Genomic DNA, 24,911 nt, shown 5'->3' on the forward strand with positions numbered 1-24,911 from the left:
CTACATTACATAAATATTATAAATATAATATTATATAAATTATATAAACGACTTTTTGAGGACTTTGACCTAATTAGATTTTTAATAGGATAATCTTGTACCATATTACAGTTTTTCTCAGTCGCTTTGGTACATTTCTCGAATCATCCTCGACATTTGCAAAACAGTAAGTGCATTTCTCAAAACAATTCGTACAAATAGCAAAACACCATGGATTACCTGCAAAAGCCAGTCTCTTGCTCAAAATCCTTTGTTCATCTCTCAAAAGTAAATATCTGTGTCATTGAACATGTCAGTGCCATTAGAATGACAAGTCCTTGTGTCATTGTGTACGGATAAGACAGTCAAATTGCTTAGTCATGTTGTCAATATAACTGTACTCTGGAGGGATGTTCTGATGGAAACTATGGCTAAAGTTTTGATGACAATTATTGTAAATTGTAGGTTACACCTTAGTGTATATGGGAGTTTGAATGCAAGAGACTGGACAAGATTCACATTTACGCTTTTACTGTTTGTACTGTAATTTGTTGACAGACCATGTCATTGCGATACAGAGAGAAAACGACAAAAAAACCTGAAAAACAAAAGTATGAAATATGAACGTCTAACGGAAATGTATAGAAATATGCTTGACATTTTATGATAACTTGTTCAACCATTTTGCATGTAAAGACTTATGCTATGAACTAATGCCTAAATGTTGTGGGGGGTAAGACTATCCAACAGAGACCCATTATAATACATTTTGATCAACATGACATAAGCAACTGATAATGTAGGAAACAGCAGAGAATTGTACATAAACATTTGCATGGATGTCCACAAGCATTTGCAACTTGTTCAAAGAAATGAGAAACTGCTTTTTTGATGTGCACAAGTGACACAATGATGTGAGAATTGAACAAGTAGTTTTGAGAATTTCAATTCTGATCTGAGAAATGTACCAAAGCGACTGAGAAAAACTGTAATATAAAAATACAAAGTTAGGAAAACACATTTTTTATCATCAACAACATGAAGTGCATTAAATATTACATTACGTCAGGGTTTCCCAGACGGGTTCCTGGTGGAACTGCAGGGGGTTTGTGCAGTTTAATGGAAACTATTAATTAAAACATAAAAGTTTACTTGCATGTCATGTCACGTCGCTATTAACTGAACTCAGGGAACTGTGAACTTAATTATTATTATTATTATATTAACTTAAAATCTCAGGGTTTACTTCAAGTATAATTATTAGGTCAGACCCCATTAGGTTGGGGTCAGTAATTTCTTTATTTCTTTTTTTTTTTGTGAAAAGTTTATATTTTTATTGAGTAAGGATGTGTTTAATGTATTTTAAAAAGTGATAGTAAAGATTTTTATTGTTAATAAAGATTTCTATTTTTAATAAATGATGTAACTTTTTATTCTTCAATGAACCCTGAAAAAAGTATCACAGGTTCCAAACAAATATTAAGCAGCAAAACTGTTTCCAACATTGATGATAATTCATATTAGAATGACACTGAAAACCCGTGTAATGGCTGATGAAAATCACAGAATCACAGAAATAAATTATATTTTACAGTAGGGGTGTTCGATTCCAGGTTTTTTGGAATCGACTCCGATTCCCAACTCCCACTGTAGGAGTCTTTGGAATCGACTCCTCGACTCCATTTACTTTACTTCAAAACAGGGTCAGAAATAAGACAAAATTGCAGTTGTTACACACTTAAATTATTTCTCCCCCTGACACAAAGCCTTAAAATCCCCTTATTAAAACCTCGCTCCTTTTAGCGTGATCGTCCAAATTAGTCAAATTTAGCGATGACTTGATGAGTGGCTATCAACATTTCTATCTAGCTGTTGCCAATACCTAATTTTACAGAGGAAAAAAAAGTAATGAAAAAAGCTGTTGTCGAGTGATGGGGCTAAACGCACAAGATCATTGTCTTAAAAGTGAATGTTTTCTATTTCTAAAGTAAGCACTCAAATAAATGTGTGTGAAATTTTCTGCAACTGCGATGTTTTACGTCAGTGTCTGAATTCCTCGCTTTATTTCATTCACTCCTTGCTTATAATGCACTCAACTGAGCGATTTCGGACACAGCAACAGAGTCGACACCAGAGTCGGGCTATTCAGAGTCGAGGAATCGACTCTTTTGGAGTCGACTCCCCATCACTATTTTACAGTATATTAAAATAGAAAAACATTATTTTCAATTGTAAAAATATTTGACAGTTTTAATGTTTTTTTTTATTAATTTTTTATTCTGTATTTTGATCAAATAAATGCAGGATTGTTGAGCATAAGAGACTTCTTCCAAAAACATTAAGAATAGTACAATTTCCAAACTTTTGACTGGTACTATACACCGATCAGGCATAACATTATGACCTATTCCTAATATTGTGTTGGCCCCCCTTTTGCTATCAAAAAAGCCCTGATTCATCGAGGCATGGACTCCACTAGACCCCTGAAGGTGTGCTGCGTTATCTGGCACCAAAGATGTTAGCAGCAGATCCTTTAAGTCCTGTACGTTGCGAGGTGGGGCCTCCATGGATCGGACTCGTTTGTTCAGCACATCTCACAGATGCCAAGTCAACACCTGAAACTCGTTGTTGTTCTCCTCAAACCATTCCTGAACCTTTTTTGCTTTGTGGCAGGGCGCATTATCCTGCTGAAAGAGGACACGGCCACCAGGGAATACTGTTTCCATGAAAGGGTGTACATGGTCTGCAACAATGCTTAGGTAGGTGGTACGTGTCAGAGTAACATCAAAATGGATGACAAGACCCAAGGTTTCCCAGCAGAACATTGCCCAAAGTATCACACTGCCTCTGCAGGCTTGCCTTCTTCCCATAGTGCATCCTGGTGCCATGTGTTCCCCAGGTAAGTGACCCACATGCACCCGGCCATCCACGTGATGTAAAAGAAAACGTGATTCATCAGACCAGGCCAGCTTCCATTGCTCTGTGGTCCAGATCTGATGCTCACGTGCCCACTGTTAGTGCTTTCAGCAGTAGACAGGGGTCAGCCCCATACACAACAAACTGCGATGCACTGTGTATTCTGACACCTTTTTCCTGCTTCTAACACTTCAACTTTGAGGACAAAATGTTCACTTGCTGCCTAATACATCACACCCACTAACAGGTGCCATGATGAAGAGATAATCAGTGTTATTCACTTCACCATTATATATACAGTATATTCAATATTTTAAGCTCATCTTGATTTTAAAGTTAGGAATAAAGATACCTATAGCAACCTATGCATTCTGATGAATTGATTCTTAACAATCTTCTGTAGAATCTTGCGAAGAAAGAATAAAACCGAATAACTGTAAATTTGTTCATCATAGAGTACCGTTTATTAATTTCTGTACGACTACATTTTACATGATCAGGTTTGATCATTATCATAAATAAACAGGTACCAGTCATAGAACATTTCAAATTTTTTTTTGTATATATTAAAATAAGGAAAATCTCAAGGCATTCATATAACGATCCTAAATATTTGAAACACTTAAATATAGAAGCTTTATTGTGTAAGACAGTTGTACAAGTATTTCAATCAAAATGCTGTATATCCCTGCTTTGACTATTAGTACAACAGTCCTCTTTCCATATATGGCAGTTACAATATATATAGGATGATTATGAATAGGATGAATTATTGAATAAGACAAATGTCAAACTTAGAAAATGTGTGATTATAAACAGATTAAGTAGACTAGATTTGAACAATTCTATATATTTATATTGTCTCATAGATCCATTATTTGATCAAATGACTGTGTGGCCGATTTGGGGTGAGTACTGCTATATAATCTCCACTTTGATGATGGTAAAAATGAGTACAAGTATGCTGAGTGAAACTGACCATCCACCGCGTCCAAATCCTTGAAAGACAACAACAAAAAGTTATGATTTCTAATACACTTCAGCATTTTAAAACATAAAAGGTTAGTTCACCCAAAAAAGAAAATCCTGTCATAAATCATTCATGTTGAGAACACAAATGAAGATATTTGAATGAAATCTGAGAGATTTCGGTCCCTCCATTGAAAGTCTATTCAACCAACAAAACGAATGCATGTGAATGGAGCGGTTTATAACGAGTGTTCTGAAAAGATATGGTCGCTTTATATGATTTTAAACAGATTGAATATAGGCTTTTATTCACATGTAAACATTTCTGTCTGGGGGGACAGAAATCTCTCAGATTTAATTAAAAATATATTTGTGTTCCGAAGATGTAATGGGTTTGAGTAAATGATGGCAGGATTTAAGCTTGCTGTTTATAACACATAGCTTTACAGTGTGCAGGACACCTCACCTGGAGCGCCTGAAGTAGGTTTGATGGTGGCAGTAATCGTAGCCATCGCAGTCGTTTCCGGGGTAGCAGTTGGGACTACTTTTGCTCCCGTCAGACCGAGACCCAGTTTATCCAGCTCAGACTGAGGCTGCAGTGAGAGCCAGGTCTGCACAGCTGTTTCGTTTTCAAATGTTTTCAGATCCTGCAAATTATTACCAAGAAGCCCCATAACCTCCAGCACAGTGAGGCTCTGTAACGTAACAAGGGGAGGTTGTGATGTCAAGTTAAACGTTAAAATTAAACAGGAATAACACAATATAAAATGCTTTTCTTTGCTTACCGAGATCACGTTTGCATCCAGATTTATGAAAGTGGACAGGCTCATGCTGACATTATATGATGACAGATTCCTAATGTAACCTATATCTGCACCTCCTACAAACAAAACAATAAAAGCTTAACGTGAACTAATTGTTTGTCAGTCTGTGTGCAAACCAGAGCTGGTATTTTAGTGAAATGACGACTGACATCATTCTGAATTATACGTCATGTGCACGTGTATTCGGTGGGCTTGAATTAAAAATCGAAGGGCTCCCTTACCAAGATAGGCTTCGATGAGCTGGAAGGTTGACAGGATGTCACTCTGGGCTCTGACAGATGGCATGGGAAATGCTTTTTTAGCGATGGTGAAGAGTGCTTTCTTGTTGTCAGATGAACATTTTGACACATCCAAAGCATCTGCCCCCCTGTTTTTGAGGATAATACAGAGAAGTATTGAAATGCAATAACTACTGTATGTATTGTCAGGAAATATACATACACGATACCGTTCAAAAGTTTCGGGTTCTGCAAGGATGCATTAATCAAAAGTCACACTAAAGGCATTTTAATGTTATTATAATAGATTTCTATGGTTTAAAAATCTGAATTCGCCAAACAATCCTGAAAAATGCATATTAATCAGTTTTTTTTAACATTGATAATAATAAGGAACGTTTCTTGAGCATCAAATCTGAAGGATCATGTGACACATGTACTGGCGTAATGATGCTGAAAATTCAGCTTTGACCTCACAGTTATTTAAAATTGTAATAATTTCACAATATTGCTGTTTTCACTATATTTTGATCAAATAATTGATCCAAAATTTTGAACAATAGCGTGTGTGTGTCTGTGTGTGTGTTTGTATAGAACACCAATAGTAAACATTTCAGAGTACTACATCTGGTTAAAGTATTTACTGTATGCTTTCAGGCGATATTGTTGACAATGTGCTGGCATTCAGGGAGCAGAGATTGGGTCCTTTCACTGCATTCAGCTCAGTGGTGGTCAGACTGTTGTTAGCGCTTAGGTATTTGGTAATGATTTGTTTGCTCTGGAAGATAAATAAATATATGAATACAAAACCAAATACTTGGCATCTGTAAAATGAGTACGATTGGCCAGAATATTCATGTCAAATTCTGCACCTGTGCAGAGGACCATTCGCCATCATTGGCATTCATCAGTGCAGCCAGCGTGTCGGCTTTAGTGATGTTCCATTTGCTTATTTCATCTGCTGTTGCGTTCCTGGACACCGACTTCAGAAACGGGACCTGATCCTCTGAAAGGCCATTTGGCGATATCTGATGGACAGGAGCAACGCATCTACATTAAAACTGTCCTGATCTCCTGGAAGATTTGATCGGATCTTAATACATGTCACATTACCTCATTGAGTTTGTCCAGGATGGTTCTCTGGAAGGTGCTATCCTCGATTTTTTCACACAGGCTAGCGAGGTTGTCCCTCACTACATCAGCATTCAGACAGTTGCTGAACTGCGACTCATCATATCCAAAGGGGAAGGCGTCATCGTTGATGGTAACACTAGTGATAATGGCCTTGCTGCAGGCAGCCGCTTGAAACACAAGTGAATATATGATTTAGGAAATTTTGTGTTGTTGATAATATACAAAACAAAAAAGGAAACTGACATTTTATTGTGTAATTCTGACTTTATAACTCCAAATTGTGAGATATAAACTAGCAACTGCGAGAAAAAGTCACAATTGTAATTTAAAAAGTCCCTTATTTTACATAGGAGCGTGCGCCATTTGTAACTTGAATCTGATCAAAAACAGTCCGTTATGACCATCCAACTGGTGTTTTTATAATTTTATTTAAACTTATTGCAATCATAAACTGGTTTCAATCACAAATCACATAATCAATCAGTGATGTATAAAGTACTCCCATATTTGAGTAAAAGTATAGATATTTTGTTCAATTAGTTAAAGTCAGTGTTTAGAATATTACTTGAGTAATAGTTTTAAAGTATGTGATATTTATTGTACTTAAGTATAAAAAGTATTTTTTTCATATTAAACATACTTAAGTATTGAAAGTAAAAGTACAAGTAAATGCAAAATACAAAAGGATCGAAAAAATGTTCAGCAAGATTGTGTTCAGTTTAAACTTTCTTTTGTTTTCTTTGAATAAAAAAATGGCAAACTGGTTATTGTAAGTTTTAAATATAAAAATGATTAATATATGAATTATACCTTGATCATTCATGTTAATTCATAGTACAGTAAATAATGTGAGACGACTTTAAAATGTTTTAATCAACCTTAGTTAATGTTAAAAATGGACTCTTATTGTAAAATGTTATCATTTCATATAAATCCCTTCACACATAAAGTCGTAGCATTGAAATTAGACACAGTATATGTATATTATATGTATATTTCACACTTTATTTGCTTCTACTTTAGAACACTCGATGGTTCTAATCAAAATATGTAACAGTAATGATAAAAAAACATTCTGATTTGTTGATATGTTTCTGTCGGCTGCATGAGGATACAGTTTGATTTCTAATCACTAGCTTCAAATATGCCACTTCGCTGCATAACGACTGTATAAAAACGTCCAGATGGATATAAAATAATGCAATTAGATGGTAACAAATGTGACATTCAAAATTTTGGTCAGACTTGCGTGTTTTTGTCACATTGTTTTAACCGCTTGAGGTACTAATGTTAGCATCCTCTCAGCCTCGATGGCATTAATACAAGTCAACAGATGAATTACTTTATAGTGATAGGAAAACATGTACTGTAGCGTATAGCATACCATTTTGTTTTCTATGTTTTAAATCAGTTTAAGAGTGTCCCGCTCTGTACAGAGCGCAGCCTCACGCATCAGTCGCTATAGCAACGGATGCACGGAAAATAAAATCAGCCGCGGTTGCGCGACCACTTGTTTGCACGTTTGCTTGCAGTCTTCTGAATATATTTTGTATTAAGTAACGAAAATGCTTTAGGGAAATGTATCAGAGTAAAAGTATACATTTTATGTAGGAAATGTAGTGGAGTAAAAGTAAAAGTTGACAGAAATATAAAATTTCAAGACAAGTACAGATTCTCCCAAAAAATACTCAAGTGCTGTAACGAAGTATTATTACTTTGTTACATTACACCACTGTTATCAATTACACTGGTTTGTGGCACAAATACTTTTACCGTTTCTTAAAGTTATTCACCTATAGCAGCTAATAAATCTGAAATCTTGCACATTCACAGAAAATAGATTACTTTGAAAAACAAGGTGGATGTTAACTTGTGTTTATCCAGTAATTTCACACTCTCAGTGCTGAATATCATTTCCTGAGGCTAAATCACAGCTGATTCGGTATTCAGGACAACATTGTGGATGGGAGTGTGACATTGTTTAAATGTAAAAAGATGAATATATATAGATGGCATACCTGCTCTCTTGGCTCTTACGGGTAGAATGATTGCTTTGAACAGCCTTTTCAGTTGTGGTTTAGGTGTGTTTCGTACACGCACAAATTTTAAGAAGCTTTTCAAGAACTTGTGTGAATCAATCTGTTTAAAACAAAAGGGACATTTAAAATAATACAGGTTTAGTCTGTGTTTACTGAAAACTGGTGTAGGTTTTACTCTGAAACTACTTTTGTGAAACACAAATAATTACAAAGAAATGGCAACACATTTAACTAAAAGTAAAATTTACTAAAACTGTATTTTCTTGTACAATGTACTAGCTTCATTTATAATTTCAACAAATCTTGTTTTACAGTGTAGCTCAACTGTGCATGATGTTCACATGTAATGTACCTCACTGAATGATCCCCAAAAGTTTTGTGAGAAGTACAAAGGCAGAATTCCCAGGTCACCAAGCGTCTTCTGATTCCAATTGCTTTGTGGTCTGAAAAAATACAATGAAAACCTTTCGTTGCAAGACGATTCTGACCAGTGCACTTTTTTACTAATGAACAGAATCAGGACTGAAAATAAGATTCTCTGCATAATGAGAAGTTGACTCCAAATCCTTTAATATCAAAATAACTTACCCATATTTTGAATTTCCCTTCATTAGAACAGCCTCCATGGCTGATATTTGCACATCTGAGAGGTCATTGCAGTTCTTCAAGTTCTCAAGGATTTCTGAGTCTGAGTTATTAATGAAGTCACTGTTCGCAACACATACCAGGTTGCCCAGCACTGCCAAATCCTGTTTCTTGATGCTTGTTCCATTAATGCCCTAAATAGAATAATATGCAAATTTTTAATAACATAATATCTACAGGTCGTGACGCACCAAGCCAACATTCGGCCATTGACGGCCCGTTGTTGAGCTAATTTTTGCAGTGTGTTCTACACCGTTGGCAAAAATCAGAATAGCGTTGGCGGCTTTTCATGTTGAATCTGCGATTGAGCCCATCAGTGAGAGCGATCACTCTGATTGGCTGTTCAGCTTAGTGAACCAGTGCACAAGAAGAAAAAACGGAAGTGATGGTTTCACGTTTTGGAATGACAAATACTGCCATCTGCTGGTATGGAGTTATTTCCTCTCAAGCAAGTGCAGAAAGTACATGCTAATTGGCAGTTGGCTATAGTCTTTGCAGTTTGTTCAAGCACAACATTTTGGCCTTGATGCAGGCGACACCAGAGTCAGGTCTGCTAGTCTGATGTCAGTTTGGTGTGTCTGAGCCTCAAAGGGTCACGAAACCCCCTGTTTCAACAGCCGTCAGTTCTCACCACAGTTTTGAAAAATGCTATAAAAGTGGGTGAGGTTAAACTGCAGAGCGGAGGGGGATGAAGGGAGACTTTTTTTGAGCCGTTTGATCAGTTAATGGGCCGTAAAGAGCGGTTACACTCACAGTGTCGATCAATTGCGTTCGTTTTGAAGATTCAGGTTCTACTGAAGAGAACTTATGCGACGCAGAAACTCTTACAAAGCAAAAAAAAACACTTGTTTTTGATCCATTAATGCATCTCTTACTGAATGCGATCTCACTCTTTGAAGCGCCTGTCAATCAATGCGTGCTGCTGTGTTAAGCGAGGCATCTCCTCATAGAATAAGGACACGCAGACTCATGAATAATTATGAGACACCGATGAGTCATCGCCGTACTATAGTATGAGAAAACGTCACATTCTGTGGCGTTGATAGAAAGATGTAGATGAATATAGCGCAATTTTTTTTAAAATAAACTAGTTTTCTCCAACAGTCAAAACGAATGGATGGTAACATTGACTTCTGTGGCGCTCAACACTCAAATCTCCGAAAATTTGGGGTTTCATGACCCTTTAAATGATCGATATCATTGGATGATACTTACAAAGCAATCCACAGCATTGTTCCACAAGATGTTCCTTCTTCCTCTCAGCGTGCTTGAAAAGATTGAGAGATCTGCAGCTCCGACCTCAGCAAAATATGCCTTGCAGAAGTTTTTGTTGATATTTTCATAACTGAGAAGGACAACAAAGTATTTTACAACTTTTGCAAACAATACATTTAGTTCACAGAAAAGTGTCTGAGCATGAAATTACAGTTAGAACTTACTTGTAGTACAGCAACATGTCTGGATGATAGCTGGCAAAATCCACAGTTGACTCGTTTCTAACAAGGTTGTACATGCAAGTCAGCTAGAAAAACAATTCGAAACAAAGCATGTTCATTGTTCCCGTTTTGACTTCAAGCTCATCCGAACACATTTTTGAATAGCGTTTTTGTCGGCTCTCACCTGAGTCTCTCTCAGTACCACCTTAGGTCTGTTACCTCTCCGTCGGCAGGCTTTGATCAGGCCTCGGACTTTATTTTGGTTCATTGTCTGTACACGGGAGCATGTAAATCCTTGCAAAACATCCACTGACAGGCTGTAGAAATCATGCATTTACCATTGTTACTTTCAATGCATATTTATAATGTATTTTTGCTAGTGCTGTCAAATCGTTTAATTTAAATTAGATACATTTTTATGTTAGACGCGATTAAACACGATTCATCGATTTGACAGCACTAATTTTTGCATAAACCAGTTTAAAAAAAGTTTGCAAAGATACTTACTCATCAGGTTGGTCAAAAGCATTCGCAACAGTATCAAAGAACAGAACTGCCTATAATTAAAAATACGCCATTAGGAGAAAAATAATCTACATAGGAAAACTATATAATGCATGTTTTTATTTTTGTAAGTTCTAGTACCTGTTCAGGTTTCCATTTTTTATTGTTAAACTGTTTCAGAACTGTTGCATTTAGAGTGGTGGGAATAATCATAAGGTTTCTTGGAATTAGAAAAGCCATTTCATTGGGAATGTTTGTCATTAGTTCAGCCGGTGACGAACCCAGTTTGATTATCTAGAGATAAAAAAAAAACCCAAATTTGTATAGTTTGCACTTGAAATATCTCTAAATACACATGAATGGTGGTCACATACTTGGGTCACAAAGGTCTTCTGAACAATTTCTGGGGCACTCAGCATGTTTTTTACAAATTCTGTGTTTTTAGATGTTAAAAGAATTTGTTCCGGTGTTATGAATATCAGTATTGTTGAAGGGATCCCTCCAATCAGGGATCCAAGATTCAGCAAACTGCTGGAATTGTTGAACTGCAGAAAGTACAAAAAGTCATTTCTTTTTTAGGATTTTGAGGTTCTGCTGAAGAGGTTATTTTGAAAAACAATGCTAAAATATAACTAAAAAATATCTTGCTATAACAAGAATTTTCATATGGTAATTTCAACAATTCCATTAGACTTAAATTTTACCTTATATGCTCCACTGATAAGCACTTTTATGATAGCCGTGGCTTGTCCGAAGCTCCATCCAGACGCATTGCTCAGTGCTGAGAGCCCACTGATAATAACCGATGGAGGTGCTGAGTTTATTTGTGTCGGTGTTAAGCCAACAACTTCATTTCCCAAGTTGCCGATAGTATTAGCATTTATGGTTTTGATGTTTCCCGCAAGGGCTGTAGATATCTGATGATGAGTATAAGGAATATCAGTCAGTTACAACACAGTTACATGAAGAAATGACTTGACTTTAGGTTTGAATGGAATACTTACCGCAGGATCCACGTTAGAGCAAGATGACTTAAAGTTTTCAAGAATAGTATTAGTTTGACTCTCGTTTAGTTTTGTGAAGGTTGATACTGGGGCATCGCACTGCAAAACTGAAGGCAAGCTAGAGCACAGAGAACATGGTTAATGCTTTGACAGAACTCAGAGAATGCTCCAAGATTTTGATCTGGTTTCTGTTCAAACTTACTCAAACAAATCGAAGCTGGGGCTTTGGAGAAAGACGAGTTCAGTGTAGCGCCTGAGCACGTTCTTCGGAATTGTCTTTTTATTGAACAATTTTATGTTTTCAGGGTTCACGGTGAAGATCTTTATCTGCAAACAACAAAATGGGACAGGAATTAGCAATATGTATTCATTTGCTTTCACCAGTATAATGTCTCAAAAAACAAAAAAGAAGTATTGATGGTCTATCTATGCGAACAAGAGGATATAGTTCATACCATGCTCTCAGGACCGAAAGAGTAGAGATCGTCCAGACTCAGAAAAGTTATAAATATACCAATGTGGTTTACAAACCACGCAGTTGAGTTAAGTGCTGCGTCAGAGACGTTGTAGCATTTTGGAGCAGTGTCTGAAATGTAATAAATGTAAGTAAATTTACATTTTGTTATTTTTGATTTTATATATTACAGTAAAAAAAAGTTATATTGTGAAATATTATTACAGATGAACATTTTATTAAAATAACGGTAGACAATTTTAACATATTTTATGATATATATATATACCTGCTTTCAGATATGTCTTGATGGTAGTATACACGTCTTCCCTGGAAATCTGAGAACCATTTAAGTTGGAATCGTTGCCTAAAACATTGACCCTAGAAGGACAAAGAAAGCACTTTAAAAGACTTTGCATTCAAACTTCTGAGCAAACAAATTTCACCTTAGCCATTTGCACTCACATTTTCCTGTATGACAGGCAGGATGCACTCAGTGTGTCTTTTGACCCTAGTATATCTTTGTTCAGGAACTTCAAGTAAAGCCTCAATCTACGGTCAAACCACAAATCAACCACCGTCTGATTGTCGCTTGTCAGTGCCAGAGGCCAGACACAGGGAAGGATGGAGCTTTTAAGATTATCTGGAACCTCTTCCTGCAAAATAAGAAGAAAAATAAAACGAAGCAATTAAAACGGTGAACTGGACTATTATTATATGCAAGTTTTCCTTACATAAATGTCTTTTGCACATTGTATTATGTGCTAATAAAGCAAAACTCACAGTGTCCAAGAACTCAGGAGTTCTGACGAAGTTGTTAAAGACGACACAGATTTGGGAATCATTGTTCACCACTTCCAGCTGTCTGAGGTAGGTTCCCAGCTCAGAAGGAGATATAGAGTTTATAAGCTGAAATACACGAATAAAACACCAGTTACAGTTACATCATCTACATTGAGCATCACAACTGTAGACTTGATTTGAAGCGTACCTCAGATTTCAGAGGTTGTGGCATCAGAGAGAGGAAGGTGGTCAGATTTGGAAGCGGCCCAAAGCCGAACAGGCTTTCGTTTAGGAACGTGATAAAGCTGTTGTTTCTGTAGCACCTCAGAGGCTGTGGCCCTGCAAGAAAAAATAAAAGCAACCCCTGGTTTTATAGACAAGGCTTAAGTCTAGTCCCAGATTAAAAGGCATGGTTGAGCTGTTTTAACTGAAAGCAATGTGCACTGACATATCTTAAAATATGTCAATGCCATTGTTTTGTCTCAAGATGCACACCAGCCATGTTTTTTCTAAGACACATTCATAAAATCTACTTAAAAGCCCTAATCCTGGCTTAGTCTAAGCCCTGTCTTTGAAACCGGACCTATATGTTGTATCTCATCTGATGTTAAGTGAATAAAACAAGATACTGATAAAATATATTAAAAAAATTCTAAATATTATATATAAGCTACTTAAAATCCTTTTATAATACAGTATAGAGTTCTGTCATCACACAGGGACGATGGAATTTATTTCAATGACTTTTATGTGATGGTTACTTATGTCAAAGACATGAAGAAATACCTCGGAAGGACTGAAGAATGCTATTGTAGATTGCATTTGTGGCATTTGTGGGTACTGAAGATCGAACAGCGCCTAACAGGCTCAGTCTGTAAATTGAAATCAAACAGTGTATAATGTCTTCTCTCAACATATTTCAATGTACACTCACATAAATGCAATGTACTGATTTAAAAATGTCTTTAAAGTCCTGTGTTCTTACGCGGATTGAGTGATATTGCAGTCCCTTGTGCTGAGGATGGTAAAAAACGGAGACACAAGGCTTTCTGAAAAGTTGCCTAACAGAGGATTTAGTCTATCCCGGAACCAGACTTGAACTTCCTGATTCGTGATACTTAGATTAGACAGACTGGCTCTGTCAAATATCTGTTTTATCAGTGCTGCTTTTACATCTGGTGAGAGGAGTTTGACCTGGACAGGAGAAAACAATATTGCAGAATGAACATAGTTATTCATGATTTTATTATGTTTTAAAAGTTTTATTAGCATGAACATTCTGTTCGCACCTGAGCGTTCGGGGAAAAGAGGTCAAAGAAAGCAGGGAGCTGGCAATCCTTAACAAGCTGCATGATGTTGATGACACGTTGAGGATCCGTTAGCGCACCAGGAGAGACTGAAAACTCAACTAGTTGTTTTAGACTCAAAAGAGGTAGAACTTCCACCTAAATTGACAAACAAGTTGACACGTTTGTTTGGTTTTACCATGAGGACATTTGCATAAATTGCGTCATTTAACACTCACTGCTGTGAAGTTTCTGTTCAGTTTCACGAGGTCCGTTAGGTTAGCTGACTGAACGAACGGCCCAAAGTTTCTGTTGACCCACTGCGTACTGTTGGTTGTATTTCTAAGGCAGCTGGGATCTGGAGGAGCCACAAGAACATTTTCATTGTGATTCATTGTATTAATTTATTTTGAACCCAAAATTTGTATGTTGTCTCGCTCACAGATTATGTTTTTTATGTTATGATCTTTTAAACGAGGCATGACATAATATTTGTGCAAAGGATTTCGTATTGTGAACATCTGCATACTTTATAAAGACAGAAAAGAGGGTTAAAATATTCCAAACCAACCATCAGTGTCTTTGCGAGAGAGGAAAGCATTCATGAAGTCTGTGTAGATCAGATCCTGTTTCTGAGTGGCACTGGGCTGCAGTGGACGGCAAACGTCTTGTCCATCTCGTAGAGTTGCATTCACAAAAGCCTCAGTGCTGAAAGATAACAAACATCGTATTTCATTTGCTATTTTAGTGGCTGCAAAATTACAGTGTAACTTCATACAATGTAACTAAGACCAACTTACATTGTGCTGTAACTTTCACAGGTGAGGTTTTTTTTGGTGCTGAGACAGGACAGGACTCTTTGAGATACTGATGGTAAGAAGGGTTTTAGTCGCCCCTGAAACCATGAGCGAATGAAGACAGGATCTCTCAGTCTCTGGGGACTAAAGCGATCGACCCGGACGTCAACAAGCACATCCAGAACATCAGACAAAGACACGTTGCTAGGGCTGGGAGCCTGGAACATAAACACATTTTATATAACACATTAAATAATAGAATATAATAAATATAATGGGGATAGCAAGACTTCTGGTTAAAATAAATGTATATGTACAATACATTTCAAAAGTCTGGGGTCAGTAAGATTTTCTTTAAAAAAATATACTTTTATTCCGCAAGGACTCATGAAATTGATCAAAAGTGACAGTAAATACATGTATAATGTTACAAAAGATTTCTATTTCAAATTAATGCTAATTAATCACAGTTTCCACAAATATATTAAGCAGCACAACTGTTTTCAATATTAATAATAATAAGAAATGCATCAACACATCAAATCAGTATATTAGAATAATTTCAGAAGGATCATGTGACACTGAACACTGGATGATGAGTATAAGAGACTTCTTTCCAAAACGTTATAAAATCCATATTAATTTGAACAGTAGTGTGATATAAAAAAATAGGCTTCATACCATGTTGGAAAACTTTAGCAGTGCATCATCAAGGTTTGAGCTGGTTTTGGTGAAGAAAAGCTTCCAGGTCTCTTTTCCCACATTGCTGGGCTGTTTGCAGGCCAACACGTCGGCCACTTGTTGAGAGTTTAACTGCGGCAACTGATGACACAAATAAACTAAATCAATGACACAAACACTGACTAAAGAGCAAAGTGTTGTTCTTCAGTGTAATATTACCGTTTGTCGACAGGCAAACTGCAACACAGTGAAGTTGCAAAGATTCACTGTTGCATTTGGAGCCGCTTCTTTCAGGAACTGATCCAAAGCAGAGCTGCAAACCAGAAGAACATGAAACATTTGTCACACACCATTGTGTCCTCAGTGGTTTATCTCATTTGAGTGCAGACAGAACAGCTCACCTGTTGACACTTGCACAGAGGGAAGACTCTGAAAAAGGACAAGAAAACACTTTTAGAAACAGAACTGACATCTCAAATCATGTCATACATAGTCAGTCACTTACCATTTACAGGAGTTGTTGCGCACTGCAAGAGCGAGAACAAATGTTTTATTACAAATGGTTTTTGAAAAATAAACAGACACAATCTATGGAACATGAAATGGATCTTGCCCATCATTACTTACTTGACTCGCTCTCTCAATGCACTCTGGAGGGAAATAAAACACAATTCACAGTTTTAATTTCCATTCAATCATTTGGATGTGATCAACATATTTAGGAGGAGCAAGTGTTATTGCTCGATTCTGCCTCACCATCGGGAGGAATCATCATCACTGAGTCTCTGATCGTCAGCAGGGCTTCAGATTGGTTAGGAGGGGCTACTAATAATATCTGATCCATCTTGTCAAAGCTGATTCACATAGAAGAGACAAAACAAATGTGATCATATTCAGATATTTATCCAGATCACCATTTTGTCACGTCTTACATGCACTAGTCACTTTGTTTTTTATTATATTACGAGGTTTTTATGGCTATTTTAGTGTTTTTAAGTTTAAATTAATTTTAATGGACATTGTTTGAAGAGCTGAATTTTAAAAGAGTGGATTTTAAAAGCCACTTACAAGATTTTGTAGTTTTCACAACTGAAGTTTGCCTGCAAAAGAGACAAAAGAAAGATCATGACATTGTTGGACACAAACAAAATGGACAATAAACTTTGTTGTAAACAAACAACAACATCAATAATAGATTATTATGATTATGAATAAATAGCATGGATTTTTGAAAATGGCCTTTCATGTAGTGTGTAACATAGTTCTAAGTGAATGAAAACATCCTGCAAAGTTTTAAATCTGAAAGTGCACCGTATATAAAGGTATTGTCTCTCAAAAGTAAGAGTCGACTCAGAGTCAATTAAATTAATCGTTTTTCAAATGAATCGCAAGCCGTTTCGTTGCGACGTCAAGTCGAAACATTAACATATTGCCCGTCCACTTATTGCGAGGGAAAACTTGAACCACCTCAAACACTGCAGCGGATACTGATAGCATCATGTGGAGAAGACGCTGTGCTCTACAATGTGTTTATTGTGTTTCATATTGTGTAGGTGTCTGGCTAACCGGCTAATTCACGTTATTACTGTCTTACTGAAGTACTACTGTAAATCAGCTGTGGAAACATCCTGCTCAAGGTTCGGGGTGAAAAATAAGTTCTTCCAATGTTTCACTATCGATTTAGACTCATCAACATCATCGTTACTAGAGCTGGAGTTGAGTTATGGTAATGGCCGTTTGTTTCCGGAATACTCGCTGTACGCGGTAGACCAATCACAACAGACTGGGCCATCTGAGGGATTTAGAGAGACTGATTCATCCATCAATTCTTTGAGAATCACTGAACATTGTGGTGATGTGCAATGTATATTATGAGAAAATTAAACTGTTTTTTGACCTTTGATGCACGTAAACCTGTTGTTGGAGACCTCCAAAACTAAATTAGGAAACTTTAAAATAGCATAATAGGGGCACTTTAAATAATATTATTAAAAACATTAATTAAATCAAGTATTTCTACACAGGCTACATTTAAAATGTGGCATTAGACACCTTTCTGGCCTGTGTCTGAAGAGAGGCGAGGAAGTTGTTTAGTTTGTCTCTGTTGGATTCTTGAAGGAGGAAGTCAAAGACTCTTGTGAGGATGTTCGGTCGGTCTGCTGGTGAAGCGGGAGGACTGAACACCAGTTCATTCAGTTGCGCCGGTGTGAGAACAGAAAGCACTTCCACCTGCAAATGACATGAGACAAAAACTTCACTGACGCACATTTACAAAGCTTTTATAAATGCGTCCAGTCAGTCTTCTTTACTCGAATCATCACTAACAGTATAAACGTTTGACTCACAGCTGAAAAACTGCGGCTCAATTTTGAAATCTCTTGAAGCTGTGCAAACTGAAAGAAACCGCCAAAGTTTTGCACGATGAAGTCCGAACTGTTTTTAAATTGCAATGTGCAATCGACACCTGAAACGACAACATGAAATACTTTATTATATGGGGTCCTGTAAAGTATTATGTGTCAAATAAAATAAAAAAAATAAACATTCCTCTTGATGTGTCTGTTAAATAGAGTATTAAATAACATCTACCTGTGTTTTGATGTTGTGACAGGAAAGGAATAATGAAATCGCTGAGGATCCACTGCTTTGTTGCACTGTCCAACAGTCCAGAATTATTATTGATCGCCACAAAACTGCAAAAATAAAACAGAGAGATGTACGAAAGTATTTTTGACAAGCACATTACTCAGGGGCATCACTAGATCCCTGTGAAATACCCAGTAAAATATTAATTCATAAATCTTTGTCTGTCAATGGAGATTACAGTTTACTGACCTGAGAATAATTTAAACTTAATTTTAAAAATCATGTCATGTGTGTTTTCAGCTGTTTAGAATGTGAACTAGCAGTGCCAGATTTGCAAATGAATCACAGTTTAGATCTATTCAGTCATTGATTCATTTTGATTCATTCGGAAAGTTCATACACAAACTGAATCGTTTGCATCAGTTTCTCACACAAGAAACAAGATATTTTATAAGACAGAAAACACACAATACCTTGTTTATAATAGGTTAATTTGATAATCATTTCGGACCCACTTTATATTAGGTGGCCTTAACTATATGTACTAACATTTAAATTAATAATTTGATACAATGCACTTATTGTGTACATGCATGTTTTTACATTGTACTTAGATTTAAAAAAATTACCAACATGTAATTAATTTCTGTAGTTACATTTATAATTGCACTGTTGACACTTCCCTTACACCTAACCCTACCCTTAAACTTACCCATAACACCACACCTGTCCCTAACATCACCCGTCTCCCACCTCAATATCAGCAAAAGTGTTTTGCAATACAATATGAACACAATAAGTAAATTATAAGTATTTTTGATGTAAGTACATAATAGTTAGGGCCACCTAATATAAAGTGGGACCATAATGTCTATTGTCACTATTGCTATTACCTTTTTTATTTGTATTTTTTTAATTCATTATTTTTGTTTCTGGAGCCACATGCAACCAGGTAGTTAGTTCAATCTCAAGCAGAATCTGAGTGTTAATTTATCAGGTGCAAATCAATGGGTTTGTGATAACCAGTTTTTTAGATATCAGCTGAGGGGAATGTGAGGAACGTACAGTGCGTTGTAGGCCCGACAGCTGAAGTTACGTGTTCGGAGGCAAGACAGGAATTCTCTTGGAATTTTGGGCACCAGAGGCTTCATCTTGGTTTGGAACCAGAATCTCATGAACTCCACATCATCAAGATTTCCAGGTGTGAAGCTGTCCTCTGGCAGTTCTGCAAACAAGGCTGTGAGGTTGCTCTGAGATGAGTTCGTTACCTGAAACAAAAATAAATCTCTTGTCAAAAAAGGCAGTCGTTTGAATATAACACACACGCACATTTTTCTTTTTGTATCCTTACGGATTGCTCCATATGTGTCTGCAGTGGTCTAGAGAGTTCAGTGATCAGAAGTCGCAGGTTTTCCTCAGTGAAGCTCAGATTTGATTGAGCAATACACTTCACCACTTTCGCCAGACTCTCTCCATTCTGTGATATCTGCAAATGACCAGAAAGTAGCTTTATACCAAAACTGCAGTCAGCTGATATCTGGGCTGTAAATCAGTTTGAGATATTTGTATCTTTTACTAGGTGTTCCAGTTTTTGTACAAGCGAACAAAACCACATTGTGCAGTAGTTTTATTTTTCACATTCTTTAGATGTGTGACAAGCAAAATGGCTTGTTGGACCTGATTAGGGTGAGGTTAACTATGCATTAGAATGAAAACTTGTAGTTTGTGAAACACTCACAAGACAGGAAGTATTATTATTGCTGGTGACTTTACAAATGTCGACAGGATCTGCAATTTGAGGTTCTGGAGCACTGAAAATGTATAAAGAGCACAGCATTTGTTAAAACAAATCAGATATGCCTTGAGGAATACACTGCAATCATTTTCTTAATTAGTAATTTAGTTTTGTTTTTCAGTAAATGTTTGTCTTGTTTTACAAATATTTTATAATCCTTAGAGGTATTTCTTATCTTTAGAATCCTTAGAGGGCAGTAAGTTTAGATTTGTTATATTTATTAAATTTAGTCTTTTTATTACGCAAATAAATATGCGGATAATTTGCTGTGGCGACCCCAAAAAGGAAAGCAAATGTTTGTAGTGTTTTTTGAGCATAAATGTAACACTATTTAATGAGGTTTATGCTTAAACAAAGAAGAAGAAAAAACATTTTCCAGTGAGTACAGAAATATAAACTCAAAGCTACACTATGTAACTTTTGAGAGAGTGCAAAAACAAGTCCAAGTCTTTAAATATACTATGATAAACCTATAATAATGATCTATACTTATGAGGCTTAAAGTTTGTTATCTAAACAAGCGAGAAAAAAGTATCATTCAAAAAGGTAAACCTCTAGGGAATTACATATACAGAGGAGCAGAGCCTTTTTCACGTTTTTAATAAGATTTGCTATTTGGAGAACAAGACAAAAACACAGATTAAAAAGATTTTTGCGCTTTGTTGGCATTCTTGTATAGCCTTTCAAAGAGGTGAAAAATTATCTGCAATCACTGTTAATGTTTACCTCTTGTTTCTTCTTAGGGTTCTAATTTTATAATGCAGACAGAAGTGCTACTCACAAAACAATGGTGGATATTGCTGTGACATTGTCAGGTAAAGTCTGGTTAATTTGTAGATACTTCTTCATCACAGGTATAACCACAATATGGAACCATTCACTTAAGTTGCTGATGTTTAAAGTATTTATTGAGGTTTGGTTGGTGTCAAACTTCCGGGTCCAGTTCACCAGAAGCTGTATTGTTTCGTTTCTGACACTGCTTATATTGGCCTGAAAGAGAACAGAGCCAGAAAATATGTCAAACAGGTTTATGCATATTAGGGTAATTAAGTTAAGCAAATAAGGCATCTTAAAAATGTGATGCTTGTGGCTCAAGAAATACAAAGAGAGACAGTTAATAGTATTAGGCTATGTACAATGATACGGAAATAACATGAACATTATATTGACTCTAAAGCCACATTTTTTACCCTCATTCCTTATTTTCATTAGCCACAATAATGTAATGTCTTTGAAATATTCATTTGGGAATCATTATATATATACACAAATAATTGTATTAATCATTCAGCATTTTAAGCTATACATTTTTTCAAAAATGTAAGGACTGACATCCCTTAATAGACATTATTACACACACATACGGCTGGTTCACTATCTTTATGGGGTCTCACCATACACAAAATTATTTTTATCCTGTACAAACTGTATAGTCTATCTTCTTACACTAATCCACCCCTAAACCGAACTATCACACAAAACTTTCTGCATTTTTACATTTTCCAAAAAAAAAAAACACAACTCATTTTGTATGATTTATAAGCTTATTTCCTCATGGGGACCTCAATTTAGGCCCCCACCATGACACGAGTCCCCATGAGTCAGTGTGCATTCAAGTTGAAGTCCCCATTAGGATAGAAAATTAACACACACTTACTGTCTGAGCAATAGCTACACATGATCTGATGAATCTTCCCAGTGGTCTCAGATATGCCAGGAAGTCTGTGAGATTCTGCACACAGATGTGAAAAGAATTAGCATCATCTTTGTCTTCATTCATGCTTCATCACTAGATTTATTCATAAGAACCAGTCCAGCTACATCATCATCATCATCATCATCATCATCACATACAAAACTCGTATCTAACAACCTTGTCCAATCCAACTGAAGTGACACTGGTTATGTTAAGTGTCATATCCGTGAGCGGCAGCAGGAAACTCTGGAAGATCTTATCGATGGCATCAATAGTTAGACTAGTAGTTGCTTCCAGCTGAAAGATCAGCTCAGCTTTCTGCTCTGGACTGAGTTGATCAAGGACAGCCAGCTGCAAAAGAAACACAAAGATTCAAATGAATCACCTCAACAGTTCACACCAAGAACAATAACTATAAAGATAACTATAACGACATCTATATTAGCATCCACACCAATGGACGACAGCTATGTCATATACCGCTCTACAAGCTTGAGCTAGTTAAAGCAGTATGGATTCTGATTGGCTGTCATTATTTTTATCGTTCATCAGCTGAAAAAAAAATTTTTTATAACCCTCATCCCTCCCTCGCACTTTGTAACAAATCCTTCCCTAGCGGGTCAAAATGACCCAAAGCAATAAAAAAAAATTTGTTCCAGAAATCTTATTTCATTTCGTTGTTATCATTTTTCTATATTTTTTCACTAGGTGGGCTTTTAATAAACACCCAATTCAACTGTTGCAGTCTCTACTAATGAGCTGATGAGTTGAATCAGGTGTGTTAGATGAGGGAGACATGCAAAATGTGCAGTGGTGGGGGGTCCCCAGGACAGGTTTGATAACCAATGCATTAGAGACACATGTAGACAGTATAAAAAAATTTTTTTTTGGTAAAGTTTTCTTTTTTCTTTTTTTGAGCATTTTTAGGTTTTTCGAAGTGTAGCTACTGAAGCATTCCTCACGTTCCATTCATTCATATGTGGGTCAAATTGACCCGTGATGGAAGGATTTGTTACTTTTTTTAATCACAAATTTTTTTTCACAAAACTCCTCGAATCCAGTCAATTTTTTTGTGTGTATTCATGGTTCAAGTACAACAAAAGTCCTAGGGTATTGGACCACTCCGATCTATGGAAGCTTAAAAGTGCAGTTGTGAGTCAGAATTTTTTCTCGCAATTGCAAGTTTATATCACACAATTCTGAATTTGTATAATGCAATTCTGATTTTATAACTCATAATTCTTATTTTGTATTCTGTGGCAGAAACAAGTTTCTATACCGATGAACACTCAATAAAAAAAAAAACATTAAAAATGAGCTTGAAGGAAGGATTAGTGAAGTGATTCCAAGTCCAACGATATCGTCCCACCCATGCCGTTATCGTTTTAGTTGTGGTGTGGAGTGGACTGCACTATTGTTTTGAATTTAGAACAAATTTTCTATTCACTTACCCCATTGAAGTTCTGTTGCAGAGCTTTGAAATCTCTTAGACTTGCTCTAGCAGAGAAAGTTTGGAAGTTCTGCAGAAACCATTCTGTGATGTTGTTTGCACTTTTAACACAGCCAGCTTTAAAACAAAAACCCAAAGTCAGCGAACTCATAGCCAGAACCTCGTCTGACTGAATATTATTGCGCAATTACATACCGTCCGTTGGATTTCTTGCCAGAAAAGGTTTTATGAAGTTCTGATACACCATCCCTTGTCTTTCAGGACCGATTATCACGCTTAGGTCTTTTACCCTGTAAAATGAGAATTAAGTTATTGTTCTCCCACAACAAATAGCTAGTACCTATTAGCATGTTTTGTGTAGCCTACGGATATATACACACAGTGCTTGGAAGCTCAGGCATGAGAGGCTGCTTTGACTCAGGCAGGAAAGCTTCTCTCTGGACAGTGATGACAGGAATGGACTGAGCTTCACTTGGAACCAGAGCCTTGCGAAATCCACATCACTCAGTGCATCCACTTTTGTGACATTTGACCTGGCGTTATTGATGGAGCTCACGACAAGACTAACGTCAAGTCTAGATCTCTGTTTGGATGATTAAAAAGGCACTGAATACTACGGGACTTCGTTTTAAAAACAAGCAGTTCTAATATGTTAGAAATACGTTGTTATATCTTACCAGCAATGTGTACAAGTCAAAGGTAGAGTCAGTAAATGCTTTAAGGTTACTGAGAGTCCCCTGCGATACGTCTGAAAGTTGTATCCCTGAACAGGTGAGGATGTTGTTGAGCGTTGAACTTGAGAACTGAACGAGGAATGGGGAAACAAGCGAGGAATATTATCATCGACATTCTTCACATAAAAGTGAAAAATAATACTGCCCACATCATATCAAATGATAAAAAACAAACTCACTGAAGAGCATGTGGAACCATTATTGGAAACTGTGCCTGTAAAAATAAATAAATAAATATGAAGGGGAAATGTATGGGGGAAAAAAGTAGCTGACTGGATTATTCAGTTTTGTGGCAAAAATGATTCAAAACGCACCATTTTGAAACTCCACCACACACTGAAGAAACAGAAAATAAAGAATCAAAACTGTTCAAATGATTCATCATCACAATCAAGCAAGTTTTCTTTCTATTGCCTCGTGATAAGGTGTGCAAGCACACTTTTAAAACAAGACATTTAAATCAAGCAAAATTGATAAATGATTCAAATTTGAATAGATTGAATACATTTAAGCAGCATCCACAAAATAATGTGCAGAAAGTGCTAAATACCTGTCCATTTATCAGTGTGATGAATAATCCTATAAAAGAGAATGTGTACCTCATGAACAGTGTTTCTTAAAATATCTATTTGAAATAAATAATTTCTCACATTATGTAATTATTTACATTAGTATATATAAAAAAAACAGCTTCTCTTACCTAAACAAAATAGCACCGAAAGCTGAAAGTGTGTCATTGTCACACCGGCACCCCTGATCTTAAACACAAACAATGCAACAAGGGCATTATTTCAAACTGAACTTGGGAAAAATTGCAATAATGATAAATTAAGTGTAAAATTATGAATAATTATCTTCTTCTTTACTCTAAATATATATACATAGCCTATTTTGTCTTTTCAAGCATCAAACCCAGTCATGCGAGGAGGCCAGAAGCACTTACCTTGCAGGAGTTTCTGTGTGTGTGTCAGTCAACAGCCC

At 36.4% G+C, this 24,911-nt stretch overlaps 2 protein-coding genes across 2 annotated transcripts; both read right to left on the bottom strand.

The window, feature by feature from the left end:
• Nucleotides 1-2,267: 2,267 nt before the first annotated feature.
• On the bottom strand, nucleotides 2,268-16,443 carry mslna (mesothelin a). Its single transcript, XM_079839876.1, has 34 exons — nucleotides 16,384-16,443; nucleotides 16,071-16,098; nucleotides 15,889-15,982; nucleotides 15,670-15,810; nucleotides 14,992-15,206; nucleotides 14,763-14,899; nucleotides 14,431-14,549; nucleotides 14,195-14,350; nucleotides 13,891-14,099; nucleotides 13,692-13,777; nucleotides 13,114-13,244; nucleotides 12,906-13,031; nucleotides 12,588-12,778; nucleotides 12,412-12,503; nucleotides 12,124-12,254; nucleotides 11,871-11,995; nucleotides 11,669-11,786; nucleotides 11,369-11,581; nucleotides 11,039-11,209; nucleotides 10,806-10,958; nucleotides 10,668-10,717; nucleotides 10,345-10,477; nucleotides 10,164-10,246; nucleotides 9,940-10,069; nucleotides 8,668-8,858; nucleotides 8,432-8,522; nucleotides 8,059-8,179; nucleotides 6,020-6,207; nucleotides 5,779-5,934; nucleotides 5,551-5,684; nucleotides 4,910-5,055; nucleotides 4,650-4,744; nucleotides 4,331-4,559; nucleotides 2,268-3,893 (listed from the first exon to the last, which is right to left on the bottom strand). Exons 4-34 carry the CDS (start codon nucleotides 15,670-15,672, stop codon nucleotides 3,814-3,816), a joined length of 4,203 nt encoding a protein of 1,400 aa, XP_079696002.1. The 5' UTR covers nucleotides 15,673-15,810; nucleotides 15,889-15,982; nucleotides 16,071-16,098; nucleotides 16,384-16,443; the 3' UTR covers nucleotides 2,268-3,813.
• Nucleotides 15,698-24,911, bottom strand: LOC307122755 (uncharacterized protein; the record flags this gene model as incomplete). The annotated part of the gene is made up of 25 exons (XM_079810939.1): nucleotides 24,874-24,911; nucleotides 24,631-24,688; nucleotides 24,481-24,509; nucleotides 24,245-24,266; nucleotides 24,110-24,144; nucleotides 23,874-23,999; nucleotides 23,577-23,779; nucleotides 23,392-23,486; nucleotides 23,198-23,313; nucleotides 21,924-22,097; nucleotides 21,708-21,782; nucleotides 20,832-21,040; nucleotides 19,994-20,066; nucleotides 19,607-19,741; nucleotides 19,321-19,523; nucleotides 18,259-18,362; nucleotides 18,015-18,133; nucleotides 17,722-17,898; nucleotides 16,738-16,769; nucleotides 16,426-16,523; nucleotides 16,297-16,319; nucleotides 16,175-16,196; nucleotides 16,071-16,098; nucleotides 15,900-15,982; nucleotides 15,698-15,810 (listed from the first exon to the last, which is right to left on the bottom strand). Exons 2-25 carry the CDS (start codon nucleotides 24,665-24,667, stop codon nucleotides 15,698-15,700), a joined length of 2,331 nt encoding a protein of 776 aa, XP_079667065.1. The 5' UTR covers nucleotides 24,668-24,688; nucleotides 24,874-24,911.

This window comes from Gobio gobio (genome assembly GCF_949357685.1).
Source record: "Gobio gobio genome assembly, chromosome: 1".
In the NCBI taxonomy this organism is placed as follows: Eukaryota; Metazoa; Chordata; class Actinopteri; order Cypriniformes; family Gobionidae; genus Gobio; species Gobio gobio.

Bases quoted from the DNA above. Each gene is read 5' to 3' on its own strand.
- mslna (XM_079839876.1), bottom strand. The intron at 14,100-14,194 runs GTGCGAACAGAA...TCTCCTGTCCAG, and splicing joins TCTTTTCCCCGAACGCTCAG to GTCAAACTCCTCTCACCAGA. The intron at 12,504-12,587 runs GTGAGTGCAAAT...TTGTCCTTCTAG, and splicing joins TGCCTGTCATACAGGAAAAT to GGTCAATGTTTTAGGCAACG.